Source organism: Rutidosis leptorrhynchoides, chromosome 6 (genome assembly GCF_046630445.1).
Source record: "Rutidosis leptorrhynchoides isolate AG116_Rl617_1_P2 chromosome 6, CSIRO_AGI_Rlap_v1, whole genome shotgun sequence".
Lineage (NCBI taxonomy): Eukaryota > Viridiplantae > Streptophyta > Magnoliopsida > Asterales > Asteraceae > Rutidosis > Rutidosis leptorrhynchoides.
In genome coordinates this window covers 294,333,840-294,353,919 of record NC_092338.1, presented here as the reverse complement: position 1 = coordinate 294,353,919, position 20,080 = coordinate 294,333,840, and the positions used below count along the sequence as shown (strand labels likewise).

Below are 20,080 nucleotides of genomic sequence, written 5' to 3'. Positions count from 1 at the left end.
GGATCAAGAGGATGAGAAGAAGGAAGTCGTGGCTTCTAGGTCTGAAGGGAATCAAAATCGGAATAATCACAGGGGAGGGGGATTATTAGGCGATGAAAATTGTGCAATTTGTATGAATAAGAAAGAGGAATGAATTTGATTTTATTAGGGTTTATGATTTATGATTTTGGGACTAAATTGAATATTGAAGAAGAAGACATAATTACGCTCCTCATCCATGTAGTTTAATGACCTTTTAACCCCCACATGCTCTGCACGTGATAGGAGGGTAACGGAAAAATAGACAGAAAATAGACGGGAGGACGAGGGATATAGATTTATGATACATTAGGGACGAGAGATGCACAATAAAAAAAAAGTTTAGGAGTCAAAGTTGATGTAAAGTTCAAGGATGACAAATGAAATTTTGTAAATTTCTAATCATCTTATTATCCTATAACGAAAACAAACAATTGTTTGGATTGTAAACATTATGTATCATTTATAACCCCCAACATCCTCTACATTTCATTTCATTTAAATATAATTTCAAATAGAGAAATTCTAAAACTATTTAATGTCTTACAATCATGCAAATGTGAATTTTTATATTTGTCATAATTTTTTGAAACTGCTAATATAATGGACTTGAAATACCTCATGTGAATATTTAATTTCGCATCTTCAAATATTCAGATAAATATGTAGCCCACATAAAGCAAAAAACATTTATTTATTCATTAATAATTCCGCATACACATTATACTTATTCAGACAATCAAATTTAATAGTAAAAAAAAATAAACTGGACATGCTTATGGTTCTTTATTGACTATTATATCTACACTTTATATTATATAGAGTGACGGAACTAGAATTTTTTCTTCCGAGGGCAAAATGAAATTTAAAACCGTAGCAAATTTTTTGGACAAAATATGGAGGTTTTTGGGTAAAAAATTGAATTTTTTTTTATGCAAATTATGAAAGTTTTTGGACAAAAGTTGAAGATTTTTGGGCAAAATTTGAAGTTTTTGGGTCAACAAAATATTAACTGTCAACAAAATCGAAAAACTCAAAATTTTCACACTGAAAAAAAAAATCGACTAGGGGCGGGCGTCCCCTTACCCTCATGTAGTTTGGCCAATGATTATTTAGTACTCAGTAGTATTATTAAATTAGTAATTATTATATTATTTTATCATAATCATAATCATATATGTTATTACACACATTTAATTATCGTAATATGTTAAAATATTCATTAATATATTATCTAATTATTGATACTCCATGATTTGCATTGTTGCATTAGCATTGAATCAATAGAATTTGTCTAGTTGATTAGAAACAAGAAGATAGAAAATGAAAACGGAACATGGGATCCATTAAAGTTTGGAAGTCACATGCATGTCTGTTTTCTAAGAGAGAATAGTAGTAGTGGACCCCCACCACCAAACCATTTCAATACATAGTTACATACACATACATACTGTTGCTGCTGTGACTTCGCAAAAATGCTTTAACCAATAAATATAAATATAAATAAACATACTTGAAAGAAAAAGACAATTGTGCGAACCAGCTCCAGAGCTCCTACTTCCATCCACGTAAACATTACCATTGCATCCATCTCATTTCTTCTCCTCCATCCCAATTCCAATTCCAATTCCAAATTCAATTTCAGTTTTTAATTTAGGGTTTTGTTGGTTTGTTTAAATCGGTAGTAAGGAAGGGGTACGAGGAGGACCCAATACCAGAACCTCCACTTCAATTCCCATACATACAGATTCGAATCTTCTGTTGATTATAATAAGTTGCTTGCTTGCTTGCTTGCTTAGAGTCTTGGACTTGCGGAGTAATTGGTAAAGTTTTTTTTATTTTTCATTTAATTTATATTATTATTATCAATTATTATTAATTATAATATTATATTAACTATAATTGTTACTCGTATTATATATTATATATTATTAGTTTTATTACTATTATTATTATTATTATTATTATTATTATTATCATTATCATTATGTTTTTTGTCTTTTTTTATTCAATCTATTGCTGGTATATAAAATGTTAAAACTCTTTATTCCGAGATTTGTCATGTGGGTAAGGTAGGGTAGCGTTATATCTGTAATCTGTAATCTTCTGTATACGTATATATAGAGGCTAATTGCTTAATTAATCAAGGATGATACCTGCAACATTCATCAGCAGTTGCCCCCCACCCCACCCATGTATTAAAGCCACTGCAGGAATTGCTTTCCTATGTATGTATGTGAATTTTTACTAATTACTCCGTATTAGTTTTGTTGTTGGTCTTTATTTTATTTTCTCCATTTTAATTCATGTTTATTTATTTTAAAATTTCAACTGTAATTCATTTAATACAATTTCCATAAATCACTTTCCAACTTATTCTGCTTTCCTTTATAACTACTTTTGCTGTCAATCACATGTTTCTTGTTGTTCTTAGTTTTTAACTTCTTTCGGTGATCAAGTAGTCATGATAGAATATCATCAGTATATCTTGTAGTTGCTTGTTTTCTATGGGTACCATCTTTTTTTGCTAGCATTATCATTACTCTTACTATTATCATTTTGTGTTATTATATTAGTATTTTGTCTTCGGGATTGGTAGATACTGTTTCTCGCCCAGAAAATGTCACCAAGTCACAGCAGTACAAACTTGGTATATAGTTATATACAAACAATATATCCTTATTTTTAAATGTATCAGAATGAGAAGTTCATGTCTCTCTTGTTTATTATGAATATGATCGTCTTCCCTTTTACATTGTAATTCTGTTTTTCTTATACTTCATACTCTAAAGCTAAGCTAAGCTAAGCTAAGCTAATGAATGTTGTAGTCACTAACATCTTGATATTAATGCAATTTTCGGACTTTTGATAATGCAATAATTGTTGGAAATATTATTGCTAATACGTATGTCTGTTATCTGCTTGTCAGTCTACTCCTGACCATTCAAGACTTTGGCTACTACAGTTGAGCATATAGTATGTAAATCATTATCCACCTTGGATCATCTCGTCGGATAATAAATGGATAATACAATGATGCGTACTGGAATTCGTGGCTACAAAAACGAATATCAGATACAGGTATCAGACAAGGATTTTGAAACATCAAAACAAGATTGCTTGCCTGAAACATTGGTAATGGAGTCTTCAAGCATTAGAAAGTTACAAGTTAGTGATTTTTGCTCAAAAAAGCTGTTTCTTCAACAAATGTTTTGCTTAACGAAAATGATCCCGATGCAAGTTATGACTCGGGAGGAAAAATACCTTCGCCAATGCCTCGAATTAATTCATTTGAGTGCCATGCGAGCAAATTCATCAAAGGTCAACGTTTTGTCTGATAGACTTCGTACCAGAGTAGTTGGTGGTGGAAATTCGGTCATAAGCGGGTCGTCTATCGAGGAGGATCCGATTGTTGGTTCAATCACAGGAAGCACAAGTATGATAAATCTTTTGAACAACCCTTTACTACAATTAGATTCTTCTAATGACGAAATTGAAATAAATTTTGCAAAACGGAGTGCGGTAGAGGTTACAGAATCTTCATCTATTGGTTCATCACATGACATATTAAAGAAAAGGGTGGTGGTTGAAGATCAAAATTTCCGTTGTGATCCCGTGCACAAAAGGCTCGTTTCATTCTCAAGCACAAACTCTATGTTCTCCGATCCTTCGTCTTCTTGTTCTTCATCGTCTTCATCTTCTTCGTCATCATCTTCAAGTGCATATCGTCAAGGAATGCTTCATTGCTCATGGAACAATGGATATCCGCGTTACGTTTTGTCTGTAGAGGATGAAAAGGAAGTTTATGCAACAAAATTATCCAAAATAGAGTCGGATTATTTTTACACATTTTATTCCAAATCTCGAAATAGGGAAAATGAAATTAACGATGAAGAGTCGGATATTGTGGGTAGAATGAGAGTGTCGACCTCGTTTGTTGCTTGTCCACTTGATATGGAGATTATGGAGACTCAGTTTATTTTATGCGGGACCAGTCATCATACTGACGGGGGTATTCATACTATGAATCAGACGGTTAAGAAGAGCAACGGGTTATCAAAAAAGGTGTCGAACATCTTTAGAGGAAACCATAATAGACAAAAGAGTGCCTCTATATTTGATGGGTCCGTTTCAATACAAGAAAACTCGTTAGAGTCAATCGATGAAGGAGATTTTGAGTTGGCTGCTATTATTGTGAAAGATCATATTCCCCACACTAAGAAGAAGGTAGAAGTTGGAGGGTGGGGATTGAAATTTCTTAAAGAAGGGGGTTATAATCGAAACTCCGCATCTCTAGTGACACAATCAGTACATTGTGAACCTTGTGCCCAAAATACGAGTTATCATCATTCAAGTATGGATGTTGTTGTACCAGCAGGTATTCATGGTGGGCCCAAAATGAAAAATGGAGGCCCGTCTAGCCTTGTTGAACGATGGAGGAATGGCGGTGCTTGTGACTGCGGTGGCTGGGATATTGGTTGCCCGTTAACAGTACTTAATGCTGGGCCAAATAACAAAGACGTTGTATACAAAGATGGTGTGTTTGGAAAGAGCAGTTCGTTTGATTTATATAAACAGGTATCATCTGCACCATTTGATCTTTGATTTACATTCTTGCGTCAGTTGCATGATAGATTTAGCAAATTGGTTGACTAAGAATTGGTGATGCCAAACACTATTCTTGCTCCTATCTAGGTTGCTGTTATCTAATATTTACTGAAAATGATTTTAAGAAAACAGTACAATTGTTGGATTCCGTATAAGAAAAAATTACGCGGTTGATCCTGTAGTTTATCTCAGATTAACGGGTGGTCATGTACTTTTTTTGACGTGGTCCCTGCTACTAACGGCCGTCAATTAAATCCGTTAAGACAGATTAGAAAAGTATGAAATTGCCCTAGCGTGTAGATCACGTCATAGCTTAAAGGATTTAATTGACGGCTATTAGTGGCAGGGACCACCCACGTAGTTTTGTAAACCACAATGACCAACCACTTAAAAAATAGTACATGGACCACCAGAGTAATCTGAGGACCAACCACGTAATTTTTTCTCCGTATTACATGATAATTGTAAAGTCCTTTTCTTGTCCCAACCCAACTGTTTTTGGTTATGTTTTTCTGTTGCAATGCAGACACCAAGTATATTATGTAATTGATTTCGACTTCTTTATTCATTGTATATTTGTTTTCTTAGTTAGATCCTTTTTTTCAGGGTTGTAAGCAAAGTCTACCAGTTTTAGAAATGATGAACTTGCGTGATGGTTTATACTGTATTCATTACGAATCAAGCCTGTCTGCTTTGCAGTCTTTTTCGATCGCTGTGGCAATAATTCATAGTCACAGTCCTTCACTCAAACCGAAAGTATATAGAAGTTGAACTAATTTATGGTTTTCCTCCCAGTCTCATCACCACATCTTCAAAGAAACTGATATTATTAGTTATGTGTTGCGTTAAGTTATTACTTCTTCGAAGTTGCCTCATGTAAAGAGACAGTTGTTCAAGTATACTAGATTGATGAAAGATATCATTGCTGCAAAGTATGTATAACTGTAGATTTCTAATAGGAGTGAATTGGATCTCTTGTTGTAGTATCAAAGGATTTAAGTTATGGATAGGGTGATGATGTAGTCTTGTAGCATAAACATGTATTATCTTTGTATTGCTTACCCTCTTTTTTTCATCTTTGAGTACGAAATATGATACTAAGATCATGTTTTTATTATACCATGGGAATTGAATGAATCATACCAACAGCTTTTTAGGACACAATTTTGTTATAAACAGGAGTTTGTGAAAACTGTAAATAATCATTTTCTAATACAATAGGAGAATTTAAGCACAATAATGTTTAGTGTGTGTTTGGGCGAAACTAGCTAGAATTGGAGTGTTTAGTGTGTGTTTCAGTGTTCGGTGAAACATCTTTGACACGTCAAACAAATATGATCGAGTGGTGGGAACTCCTTTGGTGGTCTCCCGTCAGTGACTTCAATCTCGGTGTTAAAAAAGACTACGGAGTAACACGATATATTTTCTACTACGGAGGTAGTAATTTACAAATATTACGAATGCAGTCTCTCAAATCATTAGTTGTCGATGACTTGATGTTAAAGCACTGCCAGTATAATTTTCTGTGTACATAAACCGAATTGTAATCAGTGAAAATGTAAGAGGATTGGGGCAATTTTCTGTGTTTTTATTAATACTCAAAGTTACTCCAGGAATACAAACTTATAGAGATAAACACTAGTATAATGACCCGTGAAATTACGGGCTTATTTAAAAAAAAAATTATAATGAAACAAATTAAAAAATTGTTATAAGCAACGTACGTTATCATCAATGTAGAAACAAAAGGTAATATCATAGTAATGGCAAACAACACTCGATGCCTTTTATTAACAACTGATAAGCCATATATATATGGCAGAGTACAAGACACGATCAAACACCACGTTCTACAGACTCAAACGTTAACCAAAAATAAAGAAAACAAACCGTAGGAATCGCTAGACTCATTCTACACCTACAGCAACGTAAACAAACTAAACATTAAACCTAGACTGGGTACCAAGCCCATTTATTAAAGCAGGCCAACCTAAATAAGCCCATAACAAAGATAAGCCCAATAAATCCTCCCCTAAACAAGAAAACGTCAGTCTTCTTGTTTAATCTTCACAATTCCAACCTCCTTTCTGAACTGAACGAAACTGTTGAGCTTCATGGGCTTCGTCATGGCATCTGCAAGCTGGTCTTCACTTCTACAAAATTCAAGCTTTATGTCCTCTTGATTCACAAGATTTCTAAGGTAATGAAACCTTACATCTATGTGCTTAGTAAGTCGATGCATCACTGGATTCTTGGACAACTTTATAGTGGAGCTGTTGTCACACATAATCTCAATCGGGCCAGTATACTTTTCATCCAGGTTACCAAGTAAACCTCTCAGCCACACACCATGACAAGCTGATGCAGTAGCTGCAACGTATACAGCCTCCGTGGATGACAAAGTAACAATATCTTGGTTACGTGAACTCCAACATATCGCTGCACCACTAAGTAAACATACATAACCCGAAGTACATCTTCGATCTTCTACATCTCGGGCATAATCACTATATGTATATATTTTGAGTGGTTGTTTCGAATGCTTCTCATATGCTAGCCTATAATCATAAGTGCCCTTAAGATAACGTAACACCCTCTTTGCTGCAAATAGATGTTCCGCGGTTGGATTAGCAAGAAAACGTGAAAGCAGACTTACTACATACATCAAGTCTGGACGTGTAACCGTTAGATACATGAGACTGCCGATTAACCTCTTGTACGTAGTGGAATCTATCTTTTCTCCTTCTCCACTATTTAAAAGCACAGTACCCGGAACAATTGGATTGTTGACAGGATTTGCTTCCCACATAGTAAAACGTTCTAGAACGTCTTTTGCATATTGTCGTTGACATAACGAGATACTTGTTTCTGTTTGTTGTACCTCAACACCGAGAAAGTACCTCATTCGTCCAAGATCTGTCATCTCAAACTCCTTTTGCATAGATTGCTTGAAACTTTCACATAGCATTAAATCATTGCCCACATAAATAAGATCATCAACATAAAGACTTACCATAATGATTTTGTTCCAAACTTTCTTGACAAATAACGTATGATCATTGCAGCTTTGCTTAAACCCTTCACTCTTAAAGTAGCCTTCAATACGATGAAACCAGGCCCGGGGAGCCAGTTTTAAACCATAGAGCGCTCTTTTCAACCGATACACCTTTGTTTCTTCACCTGCTTTGATAAACCCAGCTGGTTGGTTGACATAAACCACCTCCTTTAGCTCACCGTGTAGGAACGCGCTTTTAACATCAAGTTGAAGGATAGTCCAGCCATGTTTTGCAGCCACAGCTAGTAACGTGCGAATGGTATCCCATCTCGCTAACGGTGTAAAAACTTCTTTATAATCAACACCTTTCTTTTGCGCATACCCTTTAACAACAAGTCGTGCCTTATACTTATCCACCTTTCCATGCTCATTCAACTTGGTTTTATAAACCCATTTTACACCTATTGGTTTTGCACCATCAGGTAGATCCACCAATTCCCATGTTTCATTTTGTTGAATGGCTAATATTTCACTCTCCATTGCTTTGACCCACTTTTCTTCTTTACATGCATCTTCATAAGTAACAGGATCATCTACTGAGCTATACATAGCGTAGCCCACACTACTATAGAAAATGTGTTTAGAAATGTGTTGTTTGCTACTTTAGAGACGTGTTCTTCAACCCGTTTCTAAAGGGGGACGTTTGTAAAACTTTTAAAGAGCCCGTTTCTATTCTGGGTGCTTAGAGACGTCTTTTACACTTCAACCTGTTTCTAAAAGTGCTTAGAGACGTGATTATTCTTACTAAACCTGTTTCTGAAATGTTTTAGAGACCAGTTTCACATCAAAACACCCATCTCTATTGTACAGCAAATAAAAACAAATAATCGATTTTTTAGGGAATATATATATATATATATATATATATATATATATATATATATATATATATATATATATATATATATATATATATATATATATTATATGGAATGTATATATTTCAATACATTCTACCTAATATTAAACATACAGATGCTGTATTTAACAGACAACATACACACTAATTACATGGTCCTGCACTAAACATGAAAAAGTACATCTAATTAAAGAGCTAATTAAGCTGCAGCAAAAGAACAAATAAAAATTTCAGTTTAATTTAAGTTTCAAGTTGGCATACAAAAGAACCAAAGCAAAAATAACTCAACTTCAAAGACTCAATTCATAGTCATACAACCAAAAACCAACTATTACAAGTCTTCCAATAATATGATAGCCACAAAGCAACAATATTGTCCAAATCTATCGCTTCGTATGAGTCTGTACGGTCCCAAGGGATCTGTGTAAGAAAAATAAATGATAATAACCATTATGTAACAAACAAGAGGTTGGTCTATTTTGTATTTTATACGCCAAAATGATTTAACAAACACTTGCAATTTGCGGACAATCATCTTGTTGAGAATAGATGAACTCGTGCATCCACCGCATTACGTAGTAACCACACTCCCAACCTCCTTTTTGTTCTTTTTGTTGGTGGCACTAATTTATATAAAAAAAAGGATTTAAGAGTATCAATATTTAACACAAACAACTCATACCATATCAAAGTCATCCCCAAAACAAATACAATATGAACAAACAATACACTTAATATAGTATGTATGGATCTAAATATATAAAACGGGAGAAAGTTTACCTTAGGAAAGATCCAACGAATATCTTCAAGAATCCTGAAAGGTATTCAATATGAACATTTTATAATTTGAAAAAAAGCTAACATTGAATTGTATAAGCATAATAAAACTCTTACGTTTTTATAGGGGTTGCAATTGAGTAGTTGTCTTCGTTTGTTGACTTCCTTTTTAACCCAAGCGAATCCAATACGAATACCGTGTTGTTGTGTGGCCATATTATGAATAAGACCCAATGATGGCTGATAAAATTGCAAGCATTTTAGTATACAAAATTATTATACACAAAATTGAAACGGAAAGTATCTTACAGGTCCTTACTTTTCATAGTAGGGTGCGAGAAAAAACGTTTTATCCTTATCGTGTGTGTTGATTACATTCAAAAGATAATCCATGACATTTGCCATATTGCTAATACATCGGGAGCCTCGAATCTCATACGGGTTCAAAACCGCACATCTATTTCCACCCAGTTTTTGCATACTCTCATGTAACGACCTACAAAGATGTTAAAATATAATGATCTTTAGAAGAAACGGGAATGCCAATTTATGGTTGTAAAATAAGATATATATACATATATAAGAGTGTACTTACATGGTGAAATATGTTATTACTGACATATCGAGCCAACCATTTGTTAGCAGAGACATAAGATCATCAGAGGTAACAACAGTTTGTTTACACACACTAGGCCCAAAGACCTCCTCAAGAAAAAGCACAGCACCAAATCTAGGATTCGGTTGTTTCATCCATCGATCATAGAAAACACGAATAAATAGAGGTTTCTCATTGTGTATCATATTTCTATGCATTTCCAATTCCTGTATAGGTGTGATACAATAATAGATAAGTTCTTTTTTCTGAAAATCCGATTGAATTAATATAAATTGTAGATTGTAGATGGATATATACTACAGCCTATGGTTGATCAAATAAGACAGCTCCACACACACAATTACAAGTCACAAAAAAATTACTATAGCATACTTCCAGACTACAAATTACAAACACGGAACTAACAGATTACAAGTCACAAAAAAAGAAATAACTATATTACAATTCACGAAAATGGAACCAACAGAATTACAAGTCACGAGCTTTTCAAAAAAAAAAAAGGAATTACAAGTCACGAACTAACAGAATTACCTGGATCAAATAAGACACAGCTCTAAACATAATTATAAGTCACGAAAAAAAACTATAACATACTTCAGATGCATTTTCTTTATAATAATCATATAATAACAAACTAACGTAGTTACTTATAGTAATCATAAAACTAACCTAGTTTCTATTCATTGCAAAGTACGAGTAACTAATTAGATAACATACACATCGCATATTAACATATATATGTTTACATAGTAAGTAATATTTCTTAGAGTTTACCGGGTACGACTTATGTGCATTCTTATTAGGCTCTTTGGACAGCTTAGTAGACGTTTTCTCATTTAACGGCTTTGGCTTAGTGGATGTTCCCTTGTTTATCGACGTTGGCTTATGGGACGTTCCCCCGGTCACTGATGTTAGCTTAGTGGATGGTCCACTGTTTATCGACGTTGGCTTATGGGACGTTCCCCCGTTCACTGATGTTGTCTTAGTAGATGTTCCCCCGTTTAGCGATGTTAACTTTTAGATGTTCCCCCGTTTAGCGATGTTAACTTTGTTGGTGCTGTTCCAGAAGCAGATCCCTAGCAGCAAATTTTGTGAGTTTCGCGTGAGTAATTGTTACTAAAGTACCAACTGTCATAAATGCTTTAAAAAAACATACCTTAAAAAATCGGATTCTAGCTTTTGGCCACTCAATGAAAGAATTTCTAGCGTCAATAAGCTTTTCAATCTCTTCCGTTGGAGATGGAAGTTCTAAATCTCCATACTCTTTAATCACATCTTCAACTTGTACCTTGATATAACCCGGTGACAACGGCTTTCCATGAATTAAGCGACCAGTAGGACTAGAAACCGGATGTACTCTCGCAATAGCACAAGTGATCTGCTTTGGAATATTGGGGACAATCAAAGCACATTGGGTGGGCACCTGAATAACATATATAACATAACAGATGATATACTTGGTGTGCATTTGTAACAAAAACATGTATGTATTATCTTAGTAATGAAATAAGATATATTACATTTAACTTATCTAGCCGTTCCACATAAGTAGCTGAAGCATAATCAACTTTTTTAAGTATCGGTTTGACAACAGGTACATCATCTGATACTTTTTTAGGTATCGCTTTGACGACAGGTACATCAGATACTTTATTAGGTTTCGCTTTGGTAGCAGGTACATCCGATACTTTTTTAGATTTCTCTTTGACAACCGGTACATCCAACAGTTCTTGTGTACATTTAGAATTAGTAGGCTCCTACATAACATATGTACCATGTAGTATAATTAGTCCACCTTCTAAAAAAACATATAACAGTTTATCAAATATATAAAGTAGAATTACCACTGTTTTGGGCAAATGATCGAGATGCGAAGAATCATGGTCAGGATTGCTTCTACTACGTTTCGAATCAAAGTCAGGTACATCATCTTCAATAAAATCTGGTCCTTGTTGCTTAGACTCCAATGCAGCTACTTTTGCTTCCAATCGTTCAATTTTTTCTAGTAGTTGTTCTATTACTTTTAGTAACTCTTTTGAAGACTGGCGTTTCTTTCTTTGCTTCTTGTCGTACCCCGTGATACCCTTCTTCAAACCAACCGTATACCCTACTCCCCTTGTGCGCCCACCATGCTCCTTTCCTTCTACCAAGGTTAGCAAATCTGTTCCCGGAGCAAACTCCGAATTACGTTGAGACAATTTTGTCTGTAAATTAATGCATGAAGTATATTAGCCTACTAATACAGAATCATAAAAAAAGAATGTTAGCTACAAATGCAAAAATCATCAATCAATAATGTACAATAAAATAAAAATAAAATCTATAAAGTTTAATGGGTCTAAATGGTACTACATAAAATATTGTTTTCTAACATAAAATGTGAAAGCATCATTTATAATTAAACATATTTCTAAATGAGTATGTTATAAACGCCTAACGTAATCTTACAAGTTTTTTTTTTAATCAAACCGACTTAACATTCGTCTGCTCGGATTTGTCCGTACTTCTCTAGGGTTTCTTCTGTCCCGTGCTTTTCATTCAAAACCCTAATCACCGGCCAGATCTGAGCGACAATTATATCAAGGAAAGTTTTGGTTGCCGCTCCATTTTAGCAGCTAATTTTCATGTCTGAACTCGACCTTCAGATTCCTAGCTTCCGCTTTTGACCCATTTGCTGAAGCTAGTACTGAAGGCTCTGGTGCTGGGTCAAAAGATTATAGTTACAATAAAATTCTGAAGGACCTCAAGAAAGAATTCTGCTGCAATGGCACCCTTTTCCAGGACCCTGAACTAGGCCAGGTCATCCAGCTTCAAGCTGATCAGAGAAAGAACGTGTCTAGCTTTCTTACCCAGGCAGGAATAGTGAAGAATGAAAACATCAAGATTCAGGAATTTTAAGCTGCTACATGGGACACAGTGTGCAAGTCTATGGTTTACGCATATCAAGTATCCAAATGTGTTGTCTTTAATGTAGTTGGGTTGTGATTAAGTTCTGTTTGTTATCCAAGTTGTCTATTAGCGATTAAGTGATGAGAAGATTATGAAAATGTTTCTGTGTATTGACGTTAGACATAATAATCAGTGAACAGCTGAACCAAAAAAAAAAAAAAAAAAAAACTTACAAGTTTTTTAACTTTTTCCTCAACTTCAGGCGTTACTTTCCTGACCCCATCTTCCAACGGAGTACGCCCTAATAAGTAATTTCGTGCATGCCGACATGGAATCTTATGAAGTATTGTTGACGTTTTTGCTGATTTTCCCTCTGCTATCCATGTTGGTTCATTGCCACGATAACCCTTTGATCCCAATTTTGGTGGATTCGTCTTCAATTTAGCTAATTCCCTGCCTTTTTCCCGTTGCAACTTCACAAAACAGTAAAGAAACAGTTAGATACAATGCAACATGAGTAACTCATAACAAATTAACAACTTTATAACAATTCGAAAAAAAATACCCTTTTCGCTTCTGTATTCTGTTGTTCAACAAACTGTAGCCAATCCCTTTCCTCTAAAAAAGTGTACACTTTAAAAGGAGTTTCTCCATTGTCCATGAACTTCTTTCGGAGTCTCGTTTTAAAATCCCTCCACCTTCTTTCGTTGCACACCCTAAGTACTGGAGCTCTGACTTTATCAGTTTGAATTCCCCAGTAATTCTGTTGAAATTAAGAAAAATTATTAAGTGTTAATACACAAATACACAAAAAAGAAATCCCATATAATAAGTACGTAGTAATTATTTGAAACAAACGATAATGTATAGATTAGTAGATACGGATTATAATTTTCTTATCACTTCTATTTGTACTATTAAACAATGTCAACTACAATCAGATTCTTAGTTGGGGCAACCACCCCCGCTAGCCCTTTAGAAGTTCCACCCCTGGAAATACATATACATGTATTTAATAAGATAACAATGCAAATAAAAGTGTTGAATAGTTAGTACCTTTATTTTATTCCACAATTCATCTAATTTAGGCTTTGGAACGTCGCGCCAATCTTCGATAGCTATAGAAATAATCCTCCTCGAGTAGCTTCCACATTTATGACCAAATTTAACTTGATTAGGCCCAATAGCTTGCCCAAATTCATTGAACTCAATCTCTCTTTTTCCTTTAAAATTTTTTAGAGTTGTTGTTCCTCTTGTTCCCCTTTTTTTGGTTGTTCTTCGACTTCATCGTCACTGGATTCACTGAACTCATATTCTCTTTTTCTTTTAGAGTTTTTCTTAGTAGTTGTTCCTCTTGTTCTATTTTTGTGCAGTTGTTCTTCGTCTTCGTCGTCACTAGATTCACTTACCTGAATTTCTCTGTTTCCTTTTGAGTGTTTGTGAGTAGTAGTTCTCTTTTTTGTTGGTTGTACTTCGTCTTCGTCATCACTAGTTTCATACTCTTCAATATCAGTAGATTCAAGCTCATATTCAAAATCTTGTTCGGAATCCTGAAACAAAGGCAACAAAATCATTTTGATCAAAATTAAGTTATTGACGAAAATTTGGATATTCTTACAGGAGGCAAGTGTAGTATATGTTATAATGTGCCAATTTGGCTCAATTACTTGTTAAAGATCAGTTCTGGATGTTATTGATGGTTCAAACCCGTTAAAGATAGCTATAAGATAACGTGTAAAACCAGACTAAAGTGATCAGAAGTGACAGAAGTGTAACAATAGAAGTAAATGTAAGTTGAATGCTTGTTTAAACGTACCATAAGAATGAGGTTTGATAATGGCAGCAACAGTAGAAGTGAATATATATGTGAATGCTCTCCACTTAACCTATCAAGTTCAACGCATATGTGAACACAACCATACATATCTTTAAGCTACATAAACCAAGCCTTAAAAACAACCATAAATGAATAAAAAAAAAAATGACCAAATTCGTGTGCACATAAGAGATCATAACTACTTAATCTATTAAGGAAATCAGTTAAGAAGAGTATCTTTAGAGTTAAACTATTCAAGTGAACATTTAAGCATGAATAATGAACGCGCCACTGGTAGGTACATGATTATGCATACCCAATGACTAATTCCTGAAACAGAACTCAAAGCCTAGAACCAACAATTAAAAAGTTGAGTAATTGTAAGACTATGCAACATAACTAATTCCTAAATCCTCCATTGGTAAATACACATGATTTCTTCCATATAGAACTGTGTTAATGTCCCAAGGTTATGTATAGACTAAACTAACATCAGTATAGTAATAGTAATTCATTCTATGTACTCAACAACAATAATTTTTGTAATTAGTACTCATTTTATGTCAAAGTATCTTGCCTAAATTAAAGATTATAAACTTGCATATCAGTTGCAACAAGTAACAAAATAAACAAATTTAACATATAAAATATAGATAGTTTAATAATATAAACACTCCAAAAAACACATGCATGTCATAATCGTGTTTATATAAAGGTAAATAAATCAATTGAATATGAATTAAATACCAATATCACATTTAGATACTCACCTACACTAATAATTTCGCTAATCAACATTGAATCAGATAGACTACCAACAAAAATCTCAAAAATAAAGTTTAAACAACAAAGACAACTGCATAATTGACGAAAACAAGTGTTAGGTATACCTTCGTTTCGATGTCAATCAACTGCAAAAATTAATGAGGATCACGGCGGAATGACTCACGATGGCAGCTGTAGAGTGGAAATGAAGATGATGAGCGGAAATGGAGACGATTAGCGAGAAGTAGGGTTTAGGTGGTGAATGTACACTCTGGTGAACGGTTTTGGTTTTGCAATTTAGGGATAGAGAATGAAATTTGGAAGATTTTATTTCCCCAATTCTTTTTGTTCTTCCCGCTATTGATTTCATTCTCCCTCTAAATTTATTTTATTCTCCCTCTATATTTATTTATTTCTTTTTTTTTTTTTAAAGGCAGAAATTTATTTTAAGGTTGTAATGTTGTTCTATACGGAGTAATATTTTGTATTATTACTATAGTTTATATTTTATATAAATATAATAGTTATAGTTACTTATCATATATTCAAGGTTGCAAAAATCGAAAAAATCGGCCGAGTTTTTGCCGAGAAATCGTTTTAGAGTACATTATTAAATACGGAGTAAATAAAAACACTTGAAAAATATGTGTCTATAATTAAACGAGTAACTAACAAAATAAAATATTGCATTATTAAATCTCTATAACTATCGAAGGATATATGTCTTATGAATAAAAAAAACTCGTGCAATATCATCTGATAATATCCTCATGTTATGACTTCCTGTATAGAAAAGAAATATTAGTAAAGTAACATTTTATTTACTTGAACATATACGTTCATTCTATATTGAGTCGAATAAACGTTTGAAAACTTGTACCTGTGTGTTAAAACGAGGGGTATCAACCCATAATCCTTCTGTGTGGTCGGTTCTTAAGTAAATAGTATCATCAATAACATCACGTGTTTGTGAAATCTCGATAGAAAATGGAGGTAGCTCATCAAACTGGTCATATTCATCCTCATCCACAACATTCTCAACACCGAGTATACGTCGTTTACCAAGTAGGACAATGTGCCATCTTGAATTTTTCGGGTCTTGAACAAAAAATACTTGGGTGGCCTGTTTAGCTAGAATAAATGGTTCTGCTGAATAACCATTAGTGGAAAGGTTTACAATTGTAAACCCATGGTCGTCAACTTGAACACCGCGTTTGTTTTCGACCCATTTACACTTAAACAAAGGTATAGTGAATGTGTTATAGTCCAATTCCCATATTTCTTGAATGACACCATAATACGAGTTTTTTGCGATATTTGACCTTACATCATGAGTATTGTCGTGGAGTTCTGTCGCCGTGGCTATTAGAGTGACCCCGGTATTTTGCAACGTACTTTTTGCATCTTGTTTATGAGTGTAAAACGTATACCCATTAATATCGTAGCCTTGATATTTTGCCACCACAAAATCGGGACCCAACCCCAACATTTTCACTAATTGATCCTCTACATCAAGATCATTTACTCTTACCTTCAACCATGAAGAGAAACATTTGTTATGTTCAGCAAGCAACCATTTTTTGTCCCTACCAAGATTCTTAGATTTTAATAATGCCATGTGTTCATGTATGTACGGATCAATACACGTCATGTATTGTAGAACTGTAAAATGTGCTTGGTGTAGTTCATCATGTTCGACATTAACTATTTTTTTCCAATTGTCCCAACTCCTTGAAGTCTACCTTCGTGTCGAGATTGTGGGAGCCCAATAGTTCTTGAATCTTTCAGATAATCCGAACAAAATGTAGTCACTTCCTCTGAAAGATATCCTTCAATAATACTTCCTTCTGGTCGAGAATAGTTTCGTACATACCCTTTCAAGAAACCCATATATCTCTCAAATGGGTACATGTATCGTAGGAATACGGGACCACAAGCCTTTATTTCATATATAATATGAGATACCAAGTGAACCATGATATCAAAAAAGGAAGGAGGAAAATACATTTCAAGCTGGCAAAGAGTAATGATAATATCTTTTTGCCACATATCCAACACTTCAGGATCAATCACTTTCGAATGAATCATGTTAAAAAACAAACAAAGCTTTGTGATAGTGTGTCGAACGCCACTTAGGAGTATGTCACGAATTGCGATAGGATTCATTTGTGTCATTAAAACATGACAATCGTGAGACTTCATTCCGAGTAATCTATTATCTTTCAGTGACACCAACTTTTTAATGTTAGCAGAGTATCCAGACGGAACCTTAATTCCATGTAGACATTTACAAAATTTTGTTTTTTCAACCTTCGAAAGGGTGTAACAAGCTGGTGGTAGAAATGCTTTCTTCCCTTTATAGTAAGGCTTAAGCTCCGTTCGAATTTTCATATCTTCAAAGTCCTTTCGAACATTAATCCCATCTTTCGTTTTTCCTGGAATGTTCAATAACAACCCTATCAAACTATCACATACATTTTTTTCAATATGCATAACATCAATGCAATGTCGGACCTGCAAATGCTTCCAATAGGGTAACTCCCAAAAAATAGACTTTTTTTTCCAAAGTCCCTTCTTCGGAATTTTATTCTTTTTACCAAACACAATGTTTCTATGTTTAACTCTCGAGAATACAGTTTTGCCGTCCAAAGGTGGCCGTAAAATCCCATTTTCAATATTACCATCAAACACTTTATTTTTTTTTACGGTACGGATGATACCTGGAAAGTGAACTACGGTGCCCCATGTACACTGTTTTCCTACAAATTTTCAACCACCTCGACGATGTCTCATCCTCACAAAGAGGACATGCCTTACTCCCTTTCGTTGAATATCCCGATAAGTTTCCGTAGGCTGGAAAATCATTGATAGTGCAAAAAATCATAGCCCGTAAATTAAAATTCTCACATTTATACGCATCATACACTTGGACACCTGGGGACCACAATGTTTTTAAGTCATCTATTAATGGAGCCAGATAAACGTCAATACCGTTCCCAGGTTGTTTCGGACCTTGAATCAACAATGACATCATGATGTATTTACGTTTCATACATAACCAAGGCGGAAGATTATATATACATAAAAGAACTGGCCAAGTGCTGTGGCGACTGCTCAAGTTACCAAACAGATTTATTCCATCAGAACTAAGTCCAAAGCGGATATTTCTAATCTCTTCTCCAAAATCTTCTATACCATCGATATTCCTCCATTGCGGAGAATCAGCCACATGACGTACTTTCCCATCATTTTTACGCTATTCGGCGTGCCAACGCAATAACCTTGCATCTTTAGCATTCGCAAATAACCTTTTTAATCTTGGTATGAGAGGCAAATACCACAAAACTTTAGCCGGGGGTCCATTCTTATTCACATCACTACTAACTTCTTTTGTTGCGTCTTTTGACTTATACCTTGATGTACCACATACACGACATTTGTGTAGGTCTTTATACTCATTTCTATACAACATACAATCATTCGGACATGCATGTATTCTTTCTACTTCCAGTCCCATTGGACACATAATTTTCATTGCTTGGTATAATGAAACGGGCAGCTCGTTGTCGTCGGGTAACATTTCATGTAATAATTTCAAAAGTTCCGTGAAACTTTTGTCACTCCAACCATTGTTAGTTTTTAAGTTTAACAACCGCAGTACAGCAGAAAGCTTAGTAAACTTGGTACACCCGCTATATAATATTTTTTCGGAGTCGACAAACATTTGTTGAAATTTATCATAGTTGTTTTCATCAATATTACCATCCACGTCATGTAACATGTCTTCAAGATTATCTATATACCCATCACTGTCTGATTCGAACTTTTCATCAACAGCAACATTAGTAGCGTCGTGATCATCATCATTATACTCCCCAACAATTGGGTTACTATCAACTAATAATTCTCCGTGCCACGACCAACACGTATACTCTTCCACAAATCCGTATACTATTAGGTGTCGGGTAATTACATCGCGATCAACATAACTAGCGAAGTTTTGACATTTTTTACAAGGGCAAGATATTTTCTCGTTCTCTTTATTCACACGATCAGCTTCTGCAACTTTCATAAAATCACCCAACTCCGTGAGATATTCTGAAGTATGACGAGGTATCTTATACATTCATCTACTCCGATCCATCTGAAATTAATATGAACATAGATTTAAAATCATATAGGACACCACTTTAACAACGTTTTTTTTATATTGAATAAGTATACGTTGACAGTGAAATTAATAATAAACGTGAATTTGGTTAATTGGTTTAGTATGTGGTTATTTTGAAAAAAGTACATTTTTTTAATTTATATTTTTAAAGATTAAACTAATTTAAAAAATTAATAAGGAATAAAATCAATAAAACAAAAGGGAAAAGAAAGAAGGAACCGAGGCCTAAGTTATTATACTTATAATGCTTAGATGCAAAATCTTTTATGACTTTCAAAAAAAAAAAAAAAAAACATTTAAGTGTTATAATTCAGTAGGCTTATAACTACCTTTAGTGGTTTGATTCTTGATGTTATAATTCAGTAGGCTTATAACTACCTTTAGTGGTTTGATTCTTGATGTTATAATTCAGTAGGCTTATAACTACCTTTAGTGATTTGATTCTTGATTTAGAATAATAATAATGAAGTGTAAGAACAAAGATGATAATGGAGAGAAAGAAATAA

At 34.2% G+C, this 20,080-nt stretch overlaps 3 protein-coding genes and 1 pseudogene across 4 annotated transcripts; 2 read left to right on the top strand and 2 right to left on the bottom strand.

Annotated features, from left to right (window-relative positions):
• The first annotated feature begins 1,532 nt into the window (after positions 1-1,532).
• LOC139852575 (uncharacterized) lies at positions 1,533-5,745 on the top strand. 2 transcript variants are annotated; one of them, XM_071841878.1, is made up of 3 exons: positions 1,533-1,841; positions 2,948-4,596; positions 5,233-5,745. In XM_071841878.1, exons 2-3 carry the CDS (start codon positions 3,040-3,042, stop codon positions 5,395-5,397), a joined length of 1,722 nt encoding a protein of 573 aa, XP_071697979.1. In that variant the 5' UTR covers positions 1,533-1,841; positions 2,948-3,039; the 3' UTR covers positions 5,398-5,745. The 2 variants fall into 2 exon arrangements, with proteins under 2 accessions (XP_071697979.1, XP_071697980.1); XM_071841879.1 differs by lacking the exon at positions 1,533-1,841 and adding an exon at positions 2,196-2,250.
• A 2,990-nt stretch (positions 5,746-8,735) lies between these two features.
• Positions 8,736-11,606, bottom strand: LOC139854553 (uncharacterized). The gene is made up of 10 exons (XM_071843852.1): positions 11,454-11,606; positions 11,090-11,356; positions 10,708-11,009; positions 9,913-10,139; positions 9,637-9,813; positions 9,435-9,557; positions 9,321-9,354; positions 9,053-9,163; positions 8,856-8,960; positions 8,736-8,744 (listed from the first exon to the last, which is right to left on the bottom strand). The coding sequence occupies exons 4-10, from the start codon at positions 10,128-10,130 to the stop codon at positions 8,736-8,738; spliced, it is 777 nt and encodes a 258-aa protein (XP_071699953.1). The 5' UTR covers positions 10,131-10,139; positions 10,708-11,009; positions 11,090-11,356; positions 11,454-11,606.
• Positions 11,607-12,557: 951 nt separating this feature from the next.
• On the top strand, positions 12,558-12,831 carry LOC139853345 (protein translation factor SUI1 homolog; annotated as a pseudogene).
• Positions 12,832-18,659: 5,828 nt separating this feature from the next.
• Positions 18,660-19,529, bottom strand: LOC139854552 (uncharacterized). The gene has a single exon (XM_071843851.1). The coding sequence runs from the start codon at positions 19,527-19,529 to the stop codon at positions 18,660-18,662; it is 870 nt and encodes a 289-aa protein (XP_071699952.1).
• Between the last annotated feature and the right edge of the window lie 551 nt (positions 19,530-20,080).

Excerpts from the sequence above, each read along its gene's own strand:
- LOC139852575 (XM_071841878.1), top strand. The coding sequence starts at position 3,040 with ATGGATAATACAATGATGCGTACTGGAATTCGTGGCTACAAAAACGAA. Across the intron at positions 4,597-5,232 it reads CGTTTGATTTATATAAACAG|GGTTGTAAGCAAAGTCTACC; the intron begins GTATCATCTGCA and ends CCTTTTTTTCAG.
- LOC139854553 (XM_071843852.1), bottom strand. The coding sequence starts at position 10,130 with ATGCATAGAAATATGATACACAATGAGAAACCTCTATTTATTCGTGTT. Across the intron at positions 9,814-9,912 it reads GTAATAACATATTTCACCAT|GTCGTTACATGAGAGTATGC; the intron begins GTAAGTACACTC and ends ACATCTTTGTAG. Across the intron at positions 9,558-9,636 it reads CTCGCACCCTACTATGAAAA|CCATCATTGGGTCTTATTCA; the intron begins GTAAGGACCTGT and ends CAATTTTATCAG.
- LOC139854552 (XM_071843851.1), bottom strand. The coding sequence starts at position 19,529 with ATGTATAAGATACCTCGTCATACTTCAGAATATCTCACGGAGTTGGGT.